The sequence below is a fragment of the Lates calcarifer genome, unplaced genomic scaffold, assembly GCF_001640805.2.
Source record: "Lates calcarifer isolate ASB-BC8 unplaced genomic scaffold, TLL_Latcal_v3 _unitig_5776_quiver_344, whole genome shotgun sequence".
NCBI classification, from domain to species: Eukaryota; Metazoa; Chordata; class Actinopteri; family Centropomidae; genus Lates; species Lates calcarifer.
In genome coordinates this window covers 221,563-240,967 of record NW_026117718.1, presented here as the reverse complement: position 1 = coordinate 240,967, position 19,405 = coordinate 221,563, and the positions used below count along the sequence as shown (strand labels likewise).

The 19,405-nt window shown below is 43.1% G+C and overlaps 1 protein-coding gene across 8 annotated transcripts in view; it reads left to right on the top strand.

Moving 5' to 3' along the window:
- The window catches only part of ryr2a (ryanodine receptor 2a (cardiac)), a 194,731-nt gene that overhangs the window by 139,437 nt on the left and 35,889 nt on the right, over nucleotides 1-19,405 (top strand). For all 8 annotated transcript variants that reach the window (XM_051069064.1, XM_051069060.1, XM_051069062.1 and 5 more), the window contains exons 66-81: nucleotides 129-250; nucleotides 492-541; nucleotides 3,963-4,023; nucleotides 4,396-4,634; nucleotides 4,902-4,983; nucleotides 11,705-11,835; nucleotides 13,270-13,397; nucleotides 13,810-14,002; nucleotides 14,556-14,638; nucleotides 15,198-15,355; nucleotides 15,632-15,719; nucleotides 17,612-17,704; nucleotides 17,984-18,154; nucleotides 18,700-18,759; nucleotides 18,923-19,057; nucleotides 19,292-19,404. In XM_051069064.1, coding sequence (XP_050925021.1) covers nucleotides 129-250; nucleotides 492-541; nucleotides 3,963-4,023; nucleotides 4,396-4,634; nucleotides 4,902-4,983; nucleotides 11,705-11,835; nucleotides 13,270-13,397; nucleotides 13,810-14,002; nucleotides 14,556-14,638; nucleotides 15,198-15,355; nucleotides 15,632-15,719; nucleotides 17,612-17,704; nucleotides 17,984-18,154; nucleotides 18,700-18,759; nucleotides 18,923-19,057; nucleotides 19,292-19,404 — 1,907 coding nt within the window. The remainder of the gene's footprint in view (nucleotides 1-128; nucleotides 251-491; nucleotides 542-3,962; nucleotides 4,024-4,395; nucleotides 4,635-4,901; nucleotides 4,984-11,704; nucleotides 11,836-13,269; nucleotides 13,398-13,809; nucleotides 14,003-14,555; nucleotides 14,639-15,197; nucleotides 15,356-15,631; nucleotides 15,720-17,611; nucleotides 17,705-17,983; nucleotides 18,155-18,699; nucleotides 18,760-18,922; nucleotides 19,058-19,291; nucleotide 19,405) is intronic.

The following is a 19,405-nucleotide window of genomic DNA, read 5'->3' as shown; positions in this document are numbered from 1 at the left end:
GTTTGGTCCACACTCTCTCTGTCCATGAAGAGACAGGCATTTCACTGAAATGTTGGTTGGTCTCTTGATATTCTCTGTTTGCCAGACAGAGAGGTAATTTCACTGTGTTTATGCTATTTAACCCACAGGTTGTGTTGCCATTGGTGGATCAGTACTTTAAAAACCATAGGCTGTACTTCCTGTCCACAGCCATCCATCCAATCAGTAGTGGTGGCCACGCCTCCAACAAAGAGAAGGAGATGGTGACCAGGTGAGTGTGGCAGACAGACAGAGAGCCAACAATGCCAGTATGTTTGCTTAAATGATTAATATTTATAATTGATGAGACGTGTAGAACAGTCATGGAGCTGTTGGAAGTACCAACAGCTTGACATCAGGTCATGTGCTTTTAAATATGTCTTGCACTCTCTGTTTTCCCCTGGATCTCTCTCATTTGATTATCCCTTTTATCTATTTCTCTGCTTCCTTCTCTACCTCCTCCTCTCTCTCAGTCTTTTCTGCAAACTGGGAGTTCTTGTCAGACATAGGATATCCTTGTTTGGTAAGGATGGTTTATGTCTAATGCTTTTTGGTTGATGAGATGTAAAGGTTTTGTTTAATAAGCTAGTGCTGAGTGGTAGTGCAGTTTGAGTGGGTCCTGCCTGCTCTACACACAGTATGTGTCCCACACAGAATTTACAATGAATATGGCAGTTTCATCACTATTTTTACACCGTTTGGTGGAATAGAAGAAACACTGAACCGATCCTGGTCTAAAGGGAAACTGTCATACTCTCATTGTATTGAATCTTAACTAAGTTTGTCCCATCTCAAAGGCTCATCCAAATGCAGTACAGAATTGATGTCTGATTTTGCCCAAATTTGAAGGATTCAACCAGTGTGTCCCTTGTAGTGCTCACTATCCCATAATGCATTGTGAACCAGTCGGTTTCTCTATTGTAGTATTCAGGTGGTTCTCATAAATGTGGGAAATATCACCTTTGTATCAAGAAACATCTGTCACTGGTAAATATGTCACTTGACAAAAGTCAAATTTGTTGTGTGACCCTGGTTCTCTAAGCAGCAGGAGGAGATGTCTCCCAATAAGATACACCCTCTGTCATATTGGAAGAAGTATTTATTCCATTTTGCCAACCCTGTGTGGCTGTGATGTCTGTGTCTGTGCCTTTATGTCTGATGAGCATCTCTTCTGCTTTAGTGACTTCAGGACAGTCTCATGAGACATCTCACTCATGCCTCTCAGAGAACTGGGGTCATGCAAGAACCTATAGGTCTCTGTTATAGCATTTGATTCAAGTCTCATATGGAGACTCCTATTTTAAAAGATAAGCTTACCTTGACAACTGAGCAGCCAACTCCCTCTCCCCATGTCTACTAAAGAGTCCTGCTGAAGGCAACATGAGCAAGGACTGGAGGTGCGATATCCAGAAGGGTTTTGAACCGATACAGATGTGAGGAGCAGTGACTGGCTAAATGCAGTGTAGATGTCCTGGATAAACTGGGACTAAGAGATTACCAGAACCCACGAATGCACTTGTAGTTCTCTTCACATACACATGGAAAATGCAAACTGGACATATCATCAACTGCTGTTTTCCACAGAACACTGCAGGGTCCACTGGTGAGCATGGATTCACCACATTTGGGACAAAATCAGGATAAAGCTTTAAAATCACTCTTGATGTTTCCAGGGTCAAGTACATACAGGCCAGATGCACAGACAGTAGTTTGATATAACCTCCATGTTTGGTTTTTACTAGGGATGGGCGTTTTGATTACTTTTTGATGTTGATTAATTGAGCCAATTTAAGTCGTTTAGTAGTGACGTCATCGTTAAGACGTGTCCTCCATCCAAACCAAAACAATATGTTGTCATGTCAGGTCATGTTTTTTGCAGTGTAGTGTACAGATGCAAAGATGTGTTGAGATGCCTCCAACCACACAGCCCCCCTGTCCTGGCAGAATTATTGTTGATTTTTAACTACAATATGCGATCAGAAGTAACAGTGTGTATAATGTGTGTGCATGGGTGTGTGTGCATGCATGCATGAAATTGTTGCTTTGTGTATACCCTCTTCTCAGCAGCCATGTGTTGTGTGGGATGTGATGTAGCTTGTTGTACCATATGAAAATATGGAGAGCATTCCACCATGTCATTTTCCTCAAAGTGAAAAGGAGTTCTTCTGCAGATTAAACTTTGATACAACTAAAAACAAAAATATATATTTGGACTAATAAAATCTTTTGTTTTTTAACATGTTATTTGTAGGGATGCAACAATATCACTTTTTTTCCAAACAGATACGATACCGATACTTGGATCTGAGTACTTGCAGATACCGAGTACTTATTAATGCCATTACACTTTGTACATTTATTTGAAAACGTGTTTTATTTTCATCAGACATTGTTTCATTCTCTGGCTGTAAGAAATTGCTGTGACTGACATTTGAACATTCCATTATATATGGCACTGCCACACATTTTACTCAAATAGAAGTACTGTTAAAGTACTGTTATTGACATTTTAGCATTCAGCTGCATCTTTTTTTAACAAACAGAATATCTTCAAGGCAGGAGTGGGCTAAGGAGGAATGTTTAAAATGTCCAACTATTTTCGGTCCGAATGCCACAGCATCAGCCACGCTCCTCATTAACAGCCAGCTGGAGGGTGTGTGCGACACACGGCAGGCTCGGGAGTCCAGCATCACTCATGGCTTTGATCATGTTTTTCGCATTATCATGTAGCACACGAACAGAACTTTTAGGGACCCCCATGTCTGAAGCAGAAATCATCAAACACACCTGCGATGGCTTGGCTGGTGTGCGAACCCCTAAATTGTTCTACATGCAGGACGACTCTTCGCGGAGTAAAATCCTCGTCAATCTGCTGTGCAGTTAAACTGATGAGGGACACCGGGGTAACGCTGCTCGTCCAAATATCAGTGGTGAAGCTGAGGGCCGAAATGTCTTGCAGCAGGTTGTGGATGTGCCTCTTCACAAAGTCGTGGAGCTTTGGCAACACTGTGTCAGTGATGTGGTGTCGGCTAGGGATCTCATACCTCGGCTCCAGTACGCTGAGAAGACGTTTAAATCCCATATTATCAACAACCGACAATGGCTGGTCATCAAGAGCAATGTACTGGGTCAGAGCCTCTGTTATTTTCACTGCACACAGGTTGTCTCTTAACATCTTCTCCCTCTTCTCCAGAGTTTGCTGCAAAGTTGGTTGTTGCTGTTTGCCAATATTAGCAAATGCTTTGAACTCGGCGTCATGTTGGTTTTTTAGATGTTTTATCAGATTGCTTATGTTGAAAGTAATCGTTCGCACTCACTCGTCCCTCTTCTTGACAGCTTTGCAGAGCAGAATTTGCAGTCTGCTTTACTTTAGTCACCATCATCCACTTTGAAATACCTCCACACTGCCGACATTCCTCCTCCTTGCTCTCAGTTAGCACCTGACCGCCCAACTGAACGTCACGCTGCCGTGGTGGTATCGGGCTGTGGTATCGGAACACTTTTACGAGTACGAGTACAGGAACAGGGTATCGGACCCGATACCCGATACTTGTATCGGTATCAGTGCATCACTAGTTATTTGTATTTATTAGGCTATTAGAATATTTACCATGGCGATGATCTCTTCAGAGCATTGTAAAAGGCTCGGAGTGAATACATAATATATGGACTGTATAGTTTGTCCTTACTTATAATTATGATGACTTTTAGTCTTTAAAGGAACATCCTTTTTCTTTGAATAGGATGCTCTTTGGTGCTTTTTGCTAAATACAAACATGAGTGATAGTTCAGATTGAGGTTTCAGATGTTTCCAGTTGACTTCCAACAGGTAGAGGCTGTTGTTTGTGTGTGTGTGTGTGTGTGTGTGTGTGTTTTAGTGCCTGACCCTTCACATCCCTGACAGACATGAGCATGTTTATCATGTGATCCGCTCTGCTCTCCAGGTAACAATGCCACATCCATAGTCAACTGTCTGCAGATACTGGGACAAAGCCTGGATGCCCGGTAAGGACAGCATGAACTTTGATGTATGTGTGAGTCCACCTTAACATCACACCAGGGATGACATTTAAATTAAAATGTTTTGTCCAGGTGTTGAAGGACACATATTCTCAAAACTGAGAGTGCTCTGAGGTTTGTCTGATGTGATAGAAAGTGCAACAAAAGTAAATGAATAAGAGAGCAAATAGGAAATAAACATTAACTTTTCACCTGTGATGTAATGTAGATTAACTGTTTCTCTGTCTTTGTTTTCTTTTTTATTTAAGAGTATGTTGTTCATTTCTTTGTGGTATTTGGGTTGTAGTTACCAAATAGTAGAATGTGTGTGTCTTCTCTATCTGTTGAAAAATAAACCTAATTCTTTCCATATATCAGGACCGTGATGAAGACTGGTCTGGAGTCAGTGAAGGCAGCTCTACGGTCATTCTTTGACAGTGCAGCAGAGGATCTGGAGAAGACACAGGAGAACCTGAAGCTCGGTCAGTTCACCCACAGCAGAGACCAGCCACGAGGTGTCACTCAGATCATCAATTACACCACCTTCGCTCTGCTGCCTGTCCTCTCCTCCCTGTTCGAACACATCGGACAGAACATGTTTGGAGAGGACCTCATATGTGAGTACAGACTCGTGTTCATTTCATGTTTTATTGAAGCATCAAGGGTTACAGTTATAGTTTTCAAAGGCTTTCCTCTGAAAGAAAAATATTTGTATCAGTGACAGCATTTTAAATGAATGGCAATGTCACATTTCCAACATTTGACAGGAAATTTGTTCCATTTCAAAACAAATATTAATTGTTGATTTAGAGGTATTATTAGGAATTTGTATTTTTCCACTTAAAAAAAATATAAACTACAAATGTTTGTCTTTTTTCTTCCAGTGGATGATGTCCAGGTCTCCTGCTACAGAATCCTCAACAGCCTTTACTTTCTGGGAACCAACAAAAGCATCTATGTAGAAAGGTACAGTTTACCCTACACATATACTTAAGGACAGGAAACCTGATATAGATGCAGAGCAGTTGAATATAATTCAAAATCAGTGTAGATTACTCTGATTTCTCTCACTGAAGTCTACATGTCAGGATGGTAAGGGCATCATCATTATCATTAGGAAGGCAGCTAAAACAACAATGCCACCAAATGTCTTTGCGCAGTATCAGTGTACCTTACATAAGAGACCAGCTTATGCATCATGTACTACAAACACATACTCAATACTCAGTTGTGCTGAATTTTATGCTGCACACAAATGTCATTCTAGTTCCTCACACGGAAAAAGTTCATTTCATTTCTTACTTGTACTGGTTAACAGTTCACAGATGCATGCCATGTTCCCTACTTTGCACCTTTTTCTGTAAGTGGTGTAGTATTGTTAAGTATTGTTAACCTGTTTTTAAACCCAACGTCTCAAGGAGAGAAGAAAGCAAGGAGAAAATAGAAACACATTGACAGAAAAAAGTTGACAGTATATACAATACAAGGGGTTAGACTACGGCCTCTGAGCAGCACCACTTCTACAGGACAGTCTGGATGCTCTCTATTGAAAAGATGGGCTAGTTAGTATGTTACCATCAGTAGAAGAGAGGAAGTGATGGAACGAGAAGCAAAACATTGTTGTTGCTCTCCACTGCAGGAGACAGCTCTTTGCGAGCAACTTTTCATCTAGAGTGGTAAGTATACAGCTGTTAATGCTAATGCAGGCTAGTTAATAGCAAAAACATACATATACCACATTTAAGATGAGAAAAAGCAAAGGTGAATTAAAAATGAAATTTATTTAAAATTTAAAACAGTTGAATTTTAAAGTTTTTAAAGTTTTAAAGTTATTATTGCCACACAATATTACCAAACCAACCAATATAAAAGTCTTACTGTTTTTAGCATGCTTAGACAGAATAAAGAATAGTGTTTATTAATGCTGACCATTCATTTGAAGATAAAATAGATGATTGATAATTGAAATAATGATTATGTTATTATCTCCTCTCCGCTCCGCTCCTCTCCTCCTCTTCTTCTCCTCTTCTCTCCCCTCCTCTCTTATCCTCACCTCCTCTCCTCTTCTTTCCCCTCCTCTCTTATCCTCTCCTCCTCTCCTCTTCTCTCCCCTCCTCTCTTATCCTCTCCTCCTTTCCTCTCCTACTCTCTCCTCTCCTCTCCGTTTCCGTTTCCGGTGACTGTGAGTGTGAGTGGTGGTGGTGTTGTGTGTGTGGCGCGGAGTTTAAACTGGTTTTCTGGTCTGTTTTTCAACTGGTGTTTCCACTGTTTTCTGCTGCATTATCAGGTAAGACGGTTTCTTTATTTGTCTGTAACATTAGCTGCTGTCAGGAGGTATGGCGTCTGTGACGCCTCCTCCAACTATCCGGCATGGTGCACGGATAGTTCCTCCAGACAGTTCAGTCTCTGTGGAGGAGGTCCTGCTGGCAGCAGGTGAGCAGGTAGGACAACATCTTGTTTGCCTCTCGCATGAACAAGGTGGTTGTCATGTTCCTGAGAAGTGAACCTCATGTTTACCAGTTAATTGAGAGTGGCGTGTTCATCGGGGACCTGTTTGTGCAGGTCTCCCCGCTGACAGCTCCCTCAACGCGGGTCACCGTATCCGGTGTTCCGCTGTTCATTCCAAATGAGCTGATAGAGAAGAAGCTTCGGCATTTTGGAAAGTTTGCTAGCGGGTTTAAAACTGTGCGTTTGGGGTGTAAAGACCCAAAACTGAAGCATGTCCAGTCTCTGACGAGACAGGTGTTCATGTTTCTGGACTCACTGACACAGACTTTGGAGGTGTCTTTCTGTGTTAAACAAGGCGATGCTTCCTACATGGTGTATGCGAGTTCAGGACAGATAAAGTGTTTTGAATGTGGTGATGTGGGGCATAAACAGTTTGCGTCTCCCTCCGTGGGAGCATCGGCTCCAGAGACTACCACAAATAATGAGGTGGTTGTCAGGGAAGCGGAGAGGTCCACTGCTCCCCGGGGTTAACAGTGCTACGATGAGCGTGACTGTAGGTCAGGAGTCTGCAGATGAGGTCAGTCTGAGCCCCTCTCAGGCTGCTGACAACAACACTGCAACAGGGACAAAAAGATCGATGTGTTGTTCTTACAAGAGACACGTACAGTCACACAAGATGAGACAGACTGGGGTCTGTGGTGGAAGCGTTCCTATAGGCTTAGTCATGGAACAAATTTCAGTGCAGCTGTAGCTGTTTTTTTCTAGAGAAGCTGTCACTACATCTATTTTATCTTGCACAGAAGTTGTGAAAGGCTGTCTGCTCGTTGTTAGAGCATCCATAGAGGGCTCAGTTTACTCCTTTATCAACATCTATGCCCCAAACAATGGAACAGATAGAGTTGGCTTTTACACCCAGTTAAAAAATGAGTTGACAATGCATCAGTAAGAGTATTTTATTGTTGGTAGTGATTTCAACTGTACCTTACATTTCATTGTTGACAGGATTGGTGAGGAACCCCATCCACAGACCCTGAGTAGTGCCATATTACACCAGATTGACTCCTTTAGAGAAAAACATCCACAATCCCAACAGTACACATGGGTCAGGGTCAATTACCAGGTTTGCGCAGCCAGATTAGATAGAATTTACAACTCTCAGCCCCAGATTGCTTTCTTGCAGTATAAATCCAGTTGGTTTTACTGACCACCATTTAGTGACAGTGGGGATAGTAATTTCGTCAGGTATACGGGCTAAGTCCTGTTGGCACAATAAATTGCTGCTTGACAAAATTTTTTGTCAAGATTTTGAACATTTTTGGAATCATTGGAGAACTCAAAAAGTTAATTTTTGTTCTCTTAAATTGTGGTGAGAGGTTGGAAAAGCGCAAATATGTGTTTTTTTTGGCCAGCAGTACACCTCCTATTCCTCTGCTAGGATAAAAACTGTAATTAATGACCTACAGTCAGATATTAAGAGCATCGAAGAAGGCTTGAATAGGAGTGCAAATAACATCACTGGCCCTCTGCTGGAGGAGAAAAGGTTGGAGTTGAGCTCACTCTTGCAAGAGAGGGAGCCCTTGTCTGATCCCAGTTCCTTCAGCTCAAGGATATGGATACCCCAAGCTCTTTTTTTTCCAACCTTGAGAGATCGGTTGCACAGAGAAAGTCAATGACATGCTTAAGACTACCAGGGGGAAGTATTACCACTGACCCAGTAGTAATGAGGAAGCATGCCATGGACTTCTATGCAGGCCTGTTTGGATCAGGACCTTGTAACCTGGAGTGTCGTGACGAGCTTCTGAAGGATCTTCCTCAGCTCAGTGCGGAGGAAAAGGCTGATCTGGACAAAGAACTGACTCTGGAGGAGGTAACATCTGTCGTCAATCAGATGGAATCTGGACGAGCACCAGGGATCGATGATCTGCCCATAAACTTCTTTAAAACTTTTTGAAATGTCATTGGCCAGGATTTGCACAGATTTTTCTTGGAGTGCTATAAAACTGGATCTCTCCCAGTGTCCTGTCAAAGGGCAATACTCTCCCTGCTGCCCAAAACAGGGGATTTGGCACTTTTACACTTAGGGCTTTTGGCTTTGGTGATGGGTTTGTGTCTTGGTTAAATTTACTTTATCGGGGCAGGGTTGAGCTGGCCAGTCTCTGTACAGAGGGGCATAAGGCAAGGTTGTCCCATCTCCGGCCAGTTGTATAGTCTGGTAATTGAGCCTCTGCTGTGCAGGTTGAGGGATCGGCTTTCTTTGCCTGGGTCCTGCAGGTTTGAGCGTTCCCTAACATTGTCTGCTTACGCAGATGACGTAAATATCTTTGTGTCCAGCCAGGAGGATGTTCGGTGTCTGCAAGGCGCCCTGTCTCTCTATGAGAAGGCAACATCTGCACGGGTGAACTGGGCAAAAAGTGAGGGACTCTTTTTAGGTCAGTGGAGGGATAAGGCAGTGCCCTTTCTGCCTGAAGGTCTTAAATGGGGAGGGAGGGGTTGAAGGTGTTGGGAGTTTCTTTGGGCACTGAGGGGTACAAGTTAAGGAACTGGGAGGGAATCAGGGAGGAAGTGTGCGCTCGGTTGTCTAAATGGAAATGGTTGCTGCCCCAGCTGTCATATAGGGGAATAGTTCTGGTTGCCACTAACTTGGTTGCCTCGACTCTCTGGCACAAACTCATCCCTCTGACACTGCCAAGTTCCAACATGTGAACAATCAGACTCCGGTATGTGGGTTTTTGAAGAGCCAGGGTGGTGGCAGAAGTTTGTGAGGCTCTTCCACCCCATTTAAGACCTTTTGTAAGAGACCAAACCCTGTGTGAACAATGGAGTGAAGGCAGTGAGACTTAGACTTAGGCTTACACTTAGACAGACTTTAGTGATCCCTTTGGGATGACTCCCACGGGGAAATTACATTTCCAGCAGCAAATACAGACAGAACACATCACACAGGGCAGTGCAACAACTGTTTGCGAACGAAAGACAGGGCAGCATGCAGGACAGTTTGCAAATGACACAGAATATAAATAGAATAGAATTAAGGGTGAATTAAGATATATATGCTGAGTATGCTGGACTGTGTATGGCATTAACATAAATAAATATAAATATGCTGAGCTGTATGTGGCTGGCGGTGGATGAGGTCATTGAGTGCCCAGGTGGGTTATTGCACTCCCTTCTGTCCTCCATACCCTACCTATCTCCTCCTCCCCCCCAAGTGAGGAGTTGTAGAGCGTGATGGCATGGTGGACAAAGGAGTTCTTCAGTCTGTTGGTCCTACACTTGGGCAGGAGCCGTCTTTCGCTGAACAGGCTCCTCTGGTTGCTGATGACGGTGTGCAGAGGGTGGCTGGCATTGTCCATAATATCCAGCAGTTTGTCCAGTCTGCCACCGTTACCAGAGAGTGCAGCTTCATGCCGACCACAGAGCCGGCCCGTCTGATCAGTTTATCCAGTCTGGATGTGTTCTTCTTGGATATGCTGCCCCCCCAGCACACCACAGTGTAAAAGAGGACGCTGGCAACCACAGACTGGTAGAACATCCACAGCAGTTTGCTGCAGACATTGAAAGACCGCAGTCTCCTTAGGAAGTACAGCCTGCTTTGTGTCTTCCCATACAGGTGGCTGGTGTGTGTTGTCCAGTCCAGTTTATTGTCCAACCACAGTGCGAGGTATTTGTAAGAGTCCACAGCCTTCACCTCCGCTCCCTCTAACAGGACTGGTCGTGGTCTTGGTCTGGACCTCCCAAAGTCAATGACCAGCTCCTTCATCTTAGAGGTGTTGAGCTGTAGGTGGTTAGTGTAGCACCATGCAGCAAAGTCCCCCACCAGTCTCCGATACTCCTCCTCTCTGTCATCCCTGATGCACCCAGTGATGGCTGTGTCATCTGCGTACTTCTGTATGTGACACAGCTCCAAGTTGTAACAGAAGTCTGAGGTATACAGGGTGAAGAGAAGAGGGGCCAGCACTGTGCCCTGGGGGGCTCCAGTGCTACTGACCACAGTGTCAGACGTAATGTCCTTCAGCCTGACGTACTGTGGCCTGCCAGTGAGGTAGTCGGAGATCCAGTCCACCAACTAGAGATCCACTCCCATCCTGCTCAGTTTGTCCCGAAGCATGGGGGGCTGGATGGTATTAAAGGCACTGGAGAAGTCCAAGAAGAGAATCCTTGCTGTGCCGCTTCCCTTATCCAGATGGGAGTAGGCTCGGTGTAGCAGGTAGAGGATGGCATCCTCCACCCCGACACTTTGCTGGTACACGAACTGCAGGCAGTCCTGGGCATGATTCACCTGGGGTATGAGTATGAGTGGGGGAGTGGCAGGAGAGGGGTGGTCGGCTGCTGTCTCTCACAACTCTACACCTGGGCAAGTTCAAGGATGCAGGGAAAAGGGATCTGTACCTGATCTGCGTGAAAGTCCTCCTCCTCTCGGAAGTTAGGGAGTCGGGGTGGACTGAGTTCTTTGGCCCAGTTGCTTCCCCAAAGGGCAGCTGGCGGTCCCTGTACAAGCCGCCCGTTGAGAAGCGGACAGCAGACCTCCAGTGGAGGGTTGTACATGGTGCAATAGCTACGAACAGATACAGAGCGCACATGGATCCTGGGGTGGGAGAGGAGTGTGTGTTCTGTTCACAGATTGAAACCCTTGCACATTTGTTTGTTGAGGGTCCTAGACTAGGATCACTGTTTGAGCTGTTAAAAAAGTTGTTTCAGGGATTTGGGATGTGTTTTTCTTTTGACTTATTTATTTTTGGCCCAAAATATCGGGCAAAGGAGAAATCTGTTTGTACATTGTTGAACTTTTTATCTGGGTCTACAAAGTTGGCTATCTGGCTGACACGCAGGAACAAGACCCAGAATTCTGGGTGCGTGGACCTGGTGCCAGTTTTTGAGGGACTGTTAAAGTCTCGACTCAGGGTGGAATATGTTTTTTATACAACAATGGACAAGTTACAGGACTTTGTACGTGTGTGGCCTGGGGGTGGTGGTGGTGGTGGTGGGGGGGGTCCTGTGGAAGGAGATGGGGAGCTAACTATGAAGTTATGATCTGAGGGTTGCTTGTATGAGTTGGTTGAGATCCTTTGCATACCCTGAAAATAGTTTTGATTTTTTTGTTTTTTTTGCTCACATGGTTTTTCTAACTTTGCCAGTGTTGTTTAGGAAAGTGGTTTAACAAAGGGACTTTGAAAACCAAACCTCTCCTACTCTCTCCTCTCCCCTGCTCTCCTCTGCTCTCCTCCTCTCTCCTCTCCAGACAGCGTCCAGCATTAGGAAAGTGTCTTGCTGCCTTCTCAGCAGCCTTCCCTGTTGCCTTTCTTGAGCCTCACATCAATAAGTTCAACAGCTTCTCCATCTACAACAGCAAAGGAACTAAAGACAGAGGGGGTACTGATGAATATGGTTTTCATTTTAATGTTCTGCTGCTCTTTGTGCTTGTATTCCATAAACACTAGGGGAAGGGATTACACCAAAATACAAAGTCATATTGTAAATGTATCCCTTGAGAATTATGTATACTCTTTATGTAACTCAGTACTTCATGTGTTAATCAGAGATTCAAATCAGATATTGTACTGTACAGAGTGCTGAGGATTTGCAGTGTCTGTGTTGACATTCATTTGTAATCACCACATGGGTGTGCAGGAGCTGCTGATGACTCAGCAGGTGTTGAAATAACATGAAAAAATGAAAAATAATTTAGTGTAGAGATCAGCACTAACATTAGCAGGCTAGACTAACTAGTGTCTGCTCTCCAAGTGAAAGACAAACTTAGAAACATATATACATCAAAAATTTGTGCCATGGCCTGTAGGAGACTTTCCATGGTATAGAGTCTTCAGTCGTAGACCTTCCATTGCCATACAGAGATAGACTCGTCTATTGGAATTGGATTGAGGAAGGGGAAGTATAGTGGCAGGAAAACATCTGTGAATGGCTGGTTGGTGTTGAATCACTCTTGCATCAGGATACCATGGTGCGAACTGGTGTCACAGACTATGACATAGACAGGATGCTCTGCCTGCTCACCACCCTGTTGCTCACACCCAAGCAGAGATGTAAGAAGATGCTGGGTGTTATATGGTGGAGGAGCCCACGATTAGTCATGGCTGCACAGTGTCACACTGCTGTCACACTGGACAGAGACTTTGACGATGGTCCATTGGCCAATGATGTTCCTGCCTCTCCCTCTCCTCCTCGTCAGACTGAATCCAGCTTTATCCATAAATATGTTTTTCCATGGAATCTAATTCAAACACTCCTGCACATACCTAATTTACATGCATTACAATGTAGTGTAGCTTGACAGTAATGAATAAGTGCTGCTGTGAAACTCTTGACCAAGTCTTCCAAAAGGTCTCATGTGACACTGATTCTAATATCTCTTCAGTGGCTCCCCATCAAGTCCAGAATCCAGTTCAAAGTCCTTGTGATCACCTATACAGCTCCACATGGTCAGGCTTCTGCCCACATTAGAGATCTGCTGCAGCCATGTGTTGCCAGCAGGTTTATATTGGTTTCATCTCATCATCAGCAACAAGTGTGAACAGTTTTTAATCATTGTGTGTAAGCTATGATATCTTTGTTGTAGTTGAGTTTAACTTCTGCCACCTATACATCATATTATGCATCACAAGTGCATCACAGTGCAAAATGTGTTTTCATGAGTATGTTTGTAGTTTTGCAAAAAATGAGTAAATGAGATCTGCAAGTTGTGTCTAACTAGGTGAAAATTAGATGAGCATTTGGTTCAGAGCATGAAGTTTAGTGTTTTAGCAATTCAGAAAAAACACTAAGTGCATTTCTCTTCCCACCTCTCAGCTTTAGGTCTTCCGGGGCACGTTTGGGAGGTTTGTCCTGTTATCCCAAACTTGGAGAAGTCTCTGGAGGAGATCATGGAGTTGGCAGAGTCTGGCATGAGATATACTCAGATGCCTCATGTCATGGAGGTGGGACATATAACAAACTTAAAATGTATATAACAGAATAACAGAACGGGAATAAGGACCTGGGTTCAACCATGGACCTTATTTCTATTGTGTGTGGGTTTTGTTTCCTCAGGGTGCTCTGGTTTCTTCTCAGCTCAAAATCATCCATTTTAGGTATTAGAAATATTCTTTCCATCGTCCATTAACCAGATTGTGAATTGAAGAGGCCCTTCACTTTTGGCTCAGAGACCGATTCATCTGTATGAAACCAGCCTCATCAGACTCTTCAGATGTACTCAGTATATCTAGAGCTACACCTTTAGAGTCATTAGAGTAACACTGTGTCTGCGTCCATGATGAAGCCAGACATTGTTGAGCCTTCGTGATCTCATTATAATTGAACACTGGGTATGTATTCTTCTTTTAACTGCAGGTGGTGTTACCCATGTTATGCAGCTACATGTCTCACTGGTGGGAACATGGACCAGAGAGCAATTCAGACAAAGCTGACAGCTGCTGCACTTCTGTGACTTCAGAACACATGAACACTCTGCTGGGAAACATTCTCAAGATCATCTACAACAACCTGGGAATAGATGAGGGGGCCTGGATGAAAAGACTGGCTGGTAAACATGAAGCACAGTGTCTCTGACAGACAGACGTGCATCCCTGTTTCTTCTTTCTATAGGATGCTTCACAGATGTACTTTACCAATGAATTTGACTTGACCAAAATGATGGGCAGGTCCTGTGCAGTTTTCCTCTGAGCAAACAGTGTTACTCACCTCATTGTGTGTACTCCTGACTTCAAGAGAACCTGTCTAAAAATGCATTTAGTGAATGAGCTAGCTAAAGCTAATGTAGTCTGCACAAACGTTCACTTAAGGAATAACTGATTAGATTTTGGTGGTCAAAGGTCAAGGTCTCTGTGTCCTCACATTCTCGTTAATGTTTCATTATAGCTACAGCCATTACACATTCACTTTGTTTCAAGGATGAACTGATTAGAATTTGATGGTCAAAGGTCACTGTGACCTCACAAAACACATTTTTAGCCATCTCATTCACTTACACACTTATTATCTGCAGATGGACAGGTTAGCAGAGGCATACAACTGTGAGATGACAATTCTCATTCTGTTTTTAACTCTCCACTCCCACCTTTGTGTCTGCCCCCAAGTTTTTTCTCAGCCAATCATCAGCAAGGCCAAACCTGAGCTGCTCAAGACCCATTTCCTGCCTCTGATGGAGAAACTCAAGAAAGTGAGTCATTATTATCATTGTTATCATTTTAGAATGTGTTTTATAATGTGTCGTAGATTCCTACATGACCTTGTTACAAGACAAGTGGAAAATAATGTATGGCTCCAAATTGTTACAGCAGCACATGTTAAATGTTTTGATGGTCTAACACAATGTTTAAGAAAACAAATCAAATAATAAAAGATAATTCATTCATACTCCTACAATGTCAGATGAAATGATGTGAAAATACTGCTGTTTAATAATTTGACTTCATCTTCATACTAGTCACTATTAGGCTCCTTGACCTGGGGTTTCAACACACACACACACACACACACACACACACACACACACAAAAAAAAACACACATGCACACAGAGTAGTACAGTGTAGTAGTGTAGTTTCAACGACCCCATAACTAGATTACTCCAAAAATAACTTGACACAGTGACAAGAAGCTTTTCTAATGGGCTGTAATTATAGCAGTTATAGTAATTAAAAATCTTATAATATTAATGCAGTGACTAAATGTATTCGGTGTGCACATTAACACATTGTAATGTTACTACTACTGTAGAAAGCAGCAGTTGTGTTGATGGATGAGGAACACAGCAAGGCGGAGGGGAGGGGTGAGATGTCCGAGACAGAGCTTCTCATCATGGATGAATTCACCATATTGGTCAGGGACCTGTACGCCTTCTATCCTCTCCTCATCCGATTTGTAGACTACAACAGGTACAGTGCTCAGACTGAAGGCTGCTTGTATGTCACTTGGACATGCTCTGAAACAACCAATATGACTTATATTATGACATCATTTCGCCATGATATTTTTCAGTAATATCATACAAGCCTACAGGCATGTCTGGTAGATGGTGTGTGTTGCTGCCACCAAGCTTTATATTTGCTGCATTTTGGGAAAGGGTGACAGAGTCAACATGAGTAGCTCAGTTCATTACAGAACACAAACTTTCTAAAGAAGTGCCACTAACTACCTTTATATATTGACAGGGCCAGATGGCTGAAAGAGTCCAGTCCAGAAGCTGAGGAGCTGTTCCGCATGGTAGCTGAGGTTTTCATCTTCTGGGCCAAGTCTCATGTAAGAAAATCACTGACAAAGATGCAAAGTAAGACAACAAGGTGCTGCTGATTGAAAACCTCACAGAGTGAGGTAGACAAGGAGCAGGTAGTGAGAGAACACTGGAAAACTCCTGATATTTGTTAGAAATTGGGAGAACAGCACACATTTTCAGACAGTCTCCCCTGGGAGACATCACAGGGTTGCATTTTGTTGTTCTCATGAAGTGGCACAAATAGTTGAGTTAGAGATAGATCAATCCTTGGTACTTTTCACACCTCTTCAGAGCTGGCCAGTCACAGCATGGAGTGGATGTGAATGTGGATCATCGGGTTCGTGAAAGTTACAGAAATAGTTCCCATAATCCAATGTTGGAAAGGTGTGGGTGGACGGGGCTTCTGAATCTATCCAACCATCTGACAAGCACTGTGGACAGAGTATAAAACCAGCTGTAACTTCCACCCCCTTATAAAAGTGAAGGCAGCTGCTTCAAGCTCACAAACTCCTACCAAGCTCCGAGATACAAGAGTAGGTGTACTGAAAAGGTGGAACTGAGGGATCTCCTCAGGCCCAGAAATACAGCAATGAACCAAAACATTATGGCCACTCACTGATATGCTGCAACAGCAGTGCATAATTGATGGATGAGGCAACAATGGTTATCCCATCTGGTCTGAAACAACAGACTTCACTGTGGCACAATTCATTTAATTCTAATAACAGTTATGGGAGAAACACAATGCGCATCACACTGAATCAGAGCTTTTAAATAAGGACACATTGGACTCAACAGGTTGTGAGAAATAGGCCTAAGATGGGATGCCCATGTCTGTGTGATGGTAACTTGGCTAGTCTGCCTGGCAGAACATAACCTCATCCAGACAAATGAAAATTACACAGACTTAGAACTTGGGCCCACATGGAGCTCTGTGAGATGGCTTCTCTTTCTCTTTCTTTCTTTCAACTTCTTTCTCTCTCTCCCTTTCATCTTAAAGAGTTGTCTTCACCTCCTGTAACCATTGTTTCAAATTAAAAGGCCTCTGCAGAGTCACATGATTGCATCTTCATAACTTTGTAGCAGCTGCAATAATTTTCCCCAAAATGTATTTAGCATGAACACTGCAGATATAAAGTTGGCATCTTGGACATCGCTCACTTATGACATTGTACTACACCACAGAGTGTCTCTCTTTTGTCAGCTGGTCTTCGCTCACCATAATGGCAAGAGTTACAGTTTTAGCTGTTCAAATTCCTGTAATGGTCATGCAGCTTTCAGCAGGCAGAACTTAGTTGTTGAATTGAGAGTATCAGAGCAGCCAACAGAAACAAGTCCCTCTGCCATTTTATGACAAGACTTAGTTGTAAAGTTTACAGTCTGTTGCACACGCCTGTTCACACAGTGCTCTGTCTGAATTGTGAGGCAGCTGGGCAGCTGAATCACATTTTGTGAGTCAAATCAGGGTCTTCCCAACTGATGTATTGAATCATCAACTTTTAAGGGGTAGCTGATGGAGAGCCAACACTATCAAATATATCTGATGTTGAACTGAGAGGAATGAACAGAAGATTCTCTGATTTATCTGCCTTTAACTGAGGGAAGTTCTGAGACATCCAACAGTGTATGTTAGGTAGGCAGGCCTTCAGGGAAGCTAGACAACTGGGGTTGGTGGAATTAAGTGGAACATACAGCATCATCTGCATAGCAGTGAACTGGATGCTCTGCTTATGGATAACATGATCTAGGAGGAGCATATAGGTTGAAAATAGTAAAGGGCCATGGAAGGGTTGTGACCTTTTAACTTGTCACTGAATAATCCAAACGGATTAAGAAAAGTGACTTCATTTTCAACATCAGTAGTATAACAGCATGACAGAGGAGTGATGAATTATGTCATGTTATCATCTTTCTGCAGAACTTCAAGAGGGAAGAGCAGAACTTTGTGGTCCAGAATGAAATCAACAACATGTCCTTCCTCATCACTGATACCAAGTGTAAGATGTCAAAGGTATGGGTACATGGAGAGGCATGGGAAGTCTTTTAACAGTGTGTGTTTGAACATCTAAACATGGGATTTGGTCATGTTAATTTACCTTTGTAAAATGATACAGTTGCATATTTACTGATGCAAATACATCAGTAACAAAAATAGAGTAATTTGGTGATCAAGATTCGCAACCAACAGCCACTACACACTGGTATAATGTGAAGGAAAGCTAAATATAGCAGACATTATAAAATGTGGATGTGTGCATTGCTTGTCATCTGATGTTTGATTTTGCCTCAGGGAATAGTTTCAGACCAGGAGAGGAAGAAGATGAAGAGGAAGGGAGATCGATACTCGATGCAGACGAGTCTGATCGTTGCTACTCTGAAGCGTCTGCTGCCTGTTGGACTCAACATCTGTGCCCCTGGAGAACAAGAGCTCATCGCACTGGCCAAAAACCGCTTCACCCAGGTATTGAAAAATAACATTTAGTACATTCTGAAAATTGATGTTATGGTTACTGGCATGAGACCTTCCTACAGTATAACAAGGGACTATAGAAAGGATTTCAGAGACTGAAGTTTTAAAGTACCATTGTGTGTACATAAAAATTCTTTGGTATAAAAGAAGAACAGAAACACTTCATTTCACTTAGCAAACAATTAATTACTGGCAATACCAAATGGTTTGGAAAATCCATATGTACAATATGATCATTTTGTGATGAAACTGTTAAAGCAAAGTCAAAACTTGTTCAGTGTTCTCAGGCAAACAAATATTTTTATTCTTATGGTATCATGACAGTATAAATTACCATCATGACCTGTGACCTCAAGGATGAACTTCTTATCATTACATTTTATGCCTTTATTAGATAGTGATAGTAGAGAGGTGACAGACATTAGGGAAAGAGATTAGAACAAAGGGTTGCAGCGATGTTATGGTTCATGGTCAGCAGCTCGATCTCTTTTTTCATAACTAGTAGTGATGTCTTGTGTCATTTGTTCTGACTACAGAAAGATACAGAGGATGAAGTCCGAGAGATCATCAGGAACAATCTCCATTTACAAGGGAAGGTAAGAATACAGTGAATTAAGTTAAGGTTTGATGTATACACCAGTGAAAACTTTGTTGCTGTGAGGCCACAATGTTAACCACTTTACCACTGTGCTGCCCACACATTTAAATGCATTTTCTAAATGTGATTGTGACTGTATGTGTCTGTATGTTCTTGTACAGCTGGAGGACCCAGCTATTCGTTGGCAGATGGCTCTGTATAGGGACCTCCCTAATTACTATGAGGAAACCTCTGACCCAGAGAGGACTGTGGAGAGAGTCCTGGACATCGCTCATGTCCTCTTCCACCTAGATCAGGTGTGTGTGTGTTTGTGGAGAATAAAAGATGATACAGAGTGGAGGACAATTGCAACATTGTATGTCAGGGATCACTCCAGGACTGATGTGATATGAAATGATCATGTCTGTCCAATTTTGTGAAGCCAGTACTGTTTGAAGATGCACTTCTGTAACCAGCTGTCCTAGAGGTGTCAGTTACATGGTCTCCAGACAGTGAGCCACCTCCCTGCTGAGTTCAGTTTGTGTGTTTAGGTGGAGCACCCTCAGCGCAGCAAGAAGGCTGTCTGGCACAAACTTCTGTCCAAACAGAGGAAGAGAGCCGTGGTCGCTTGCTTCAGGATGGCACCGCTTTATAACCTGCCCAGG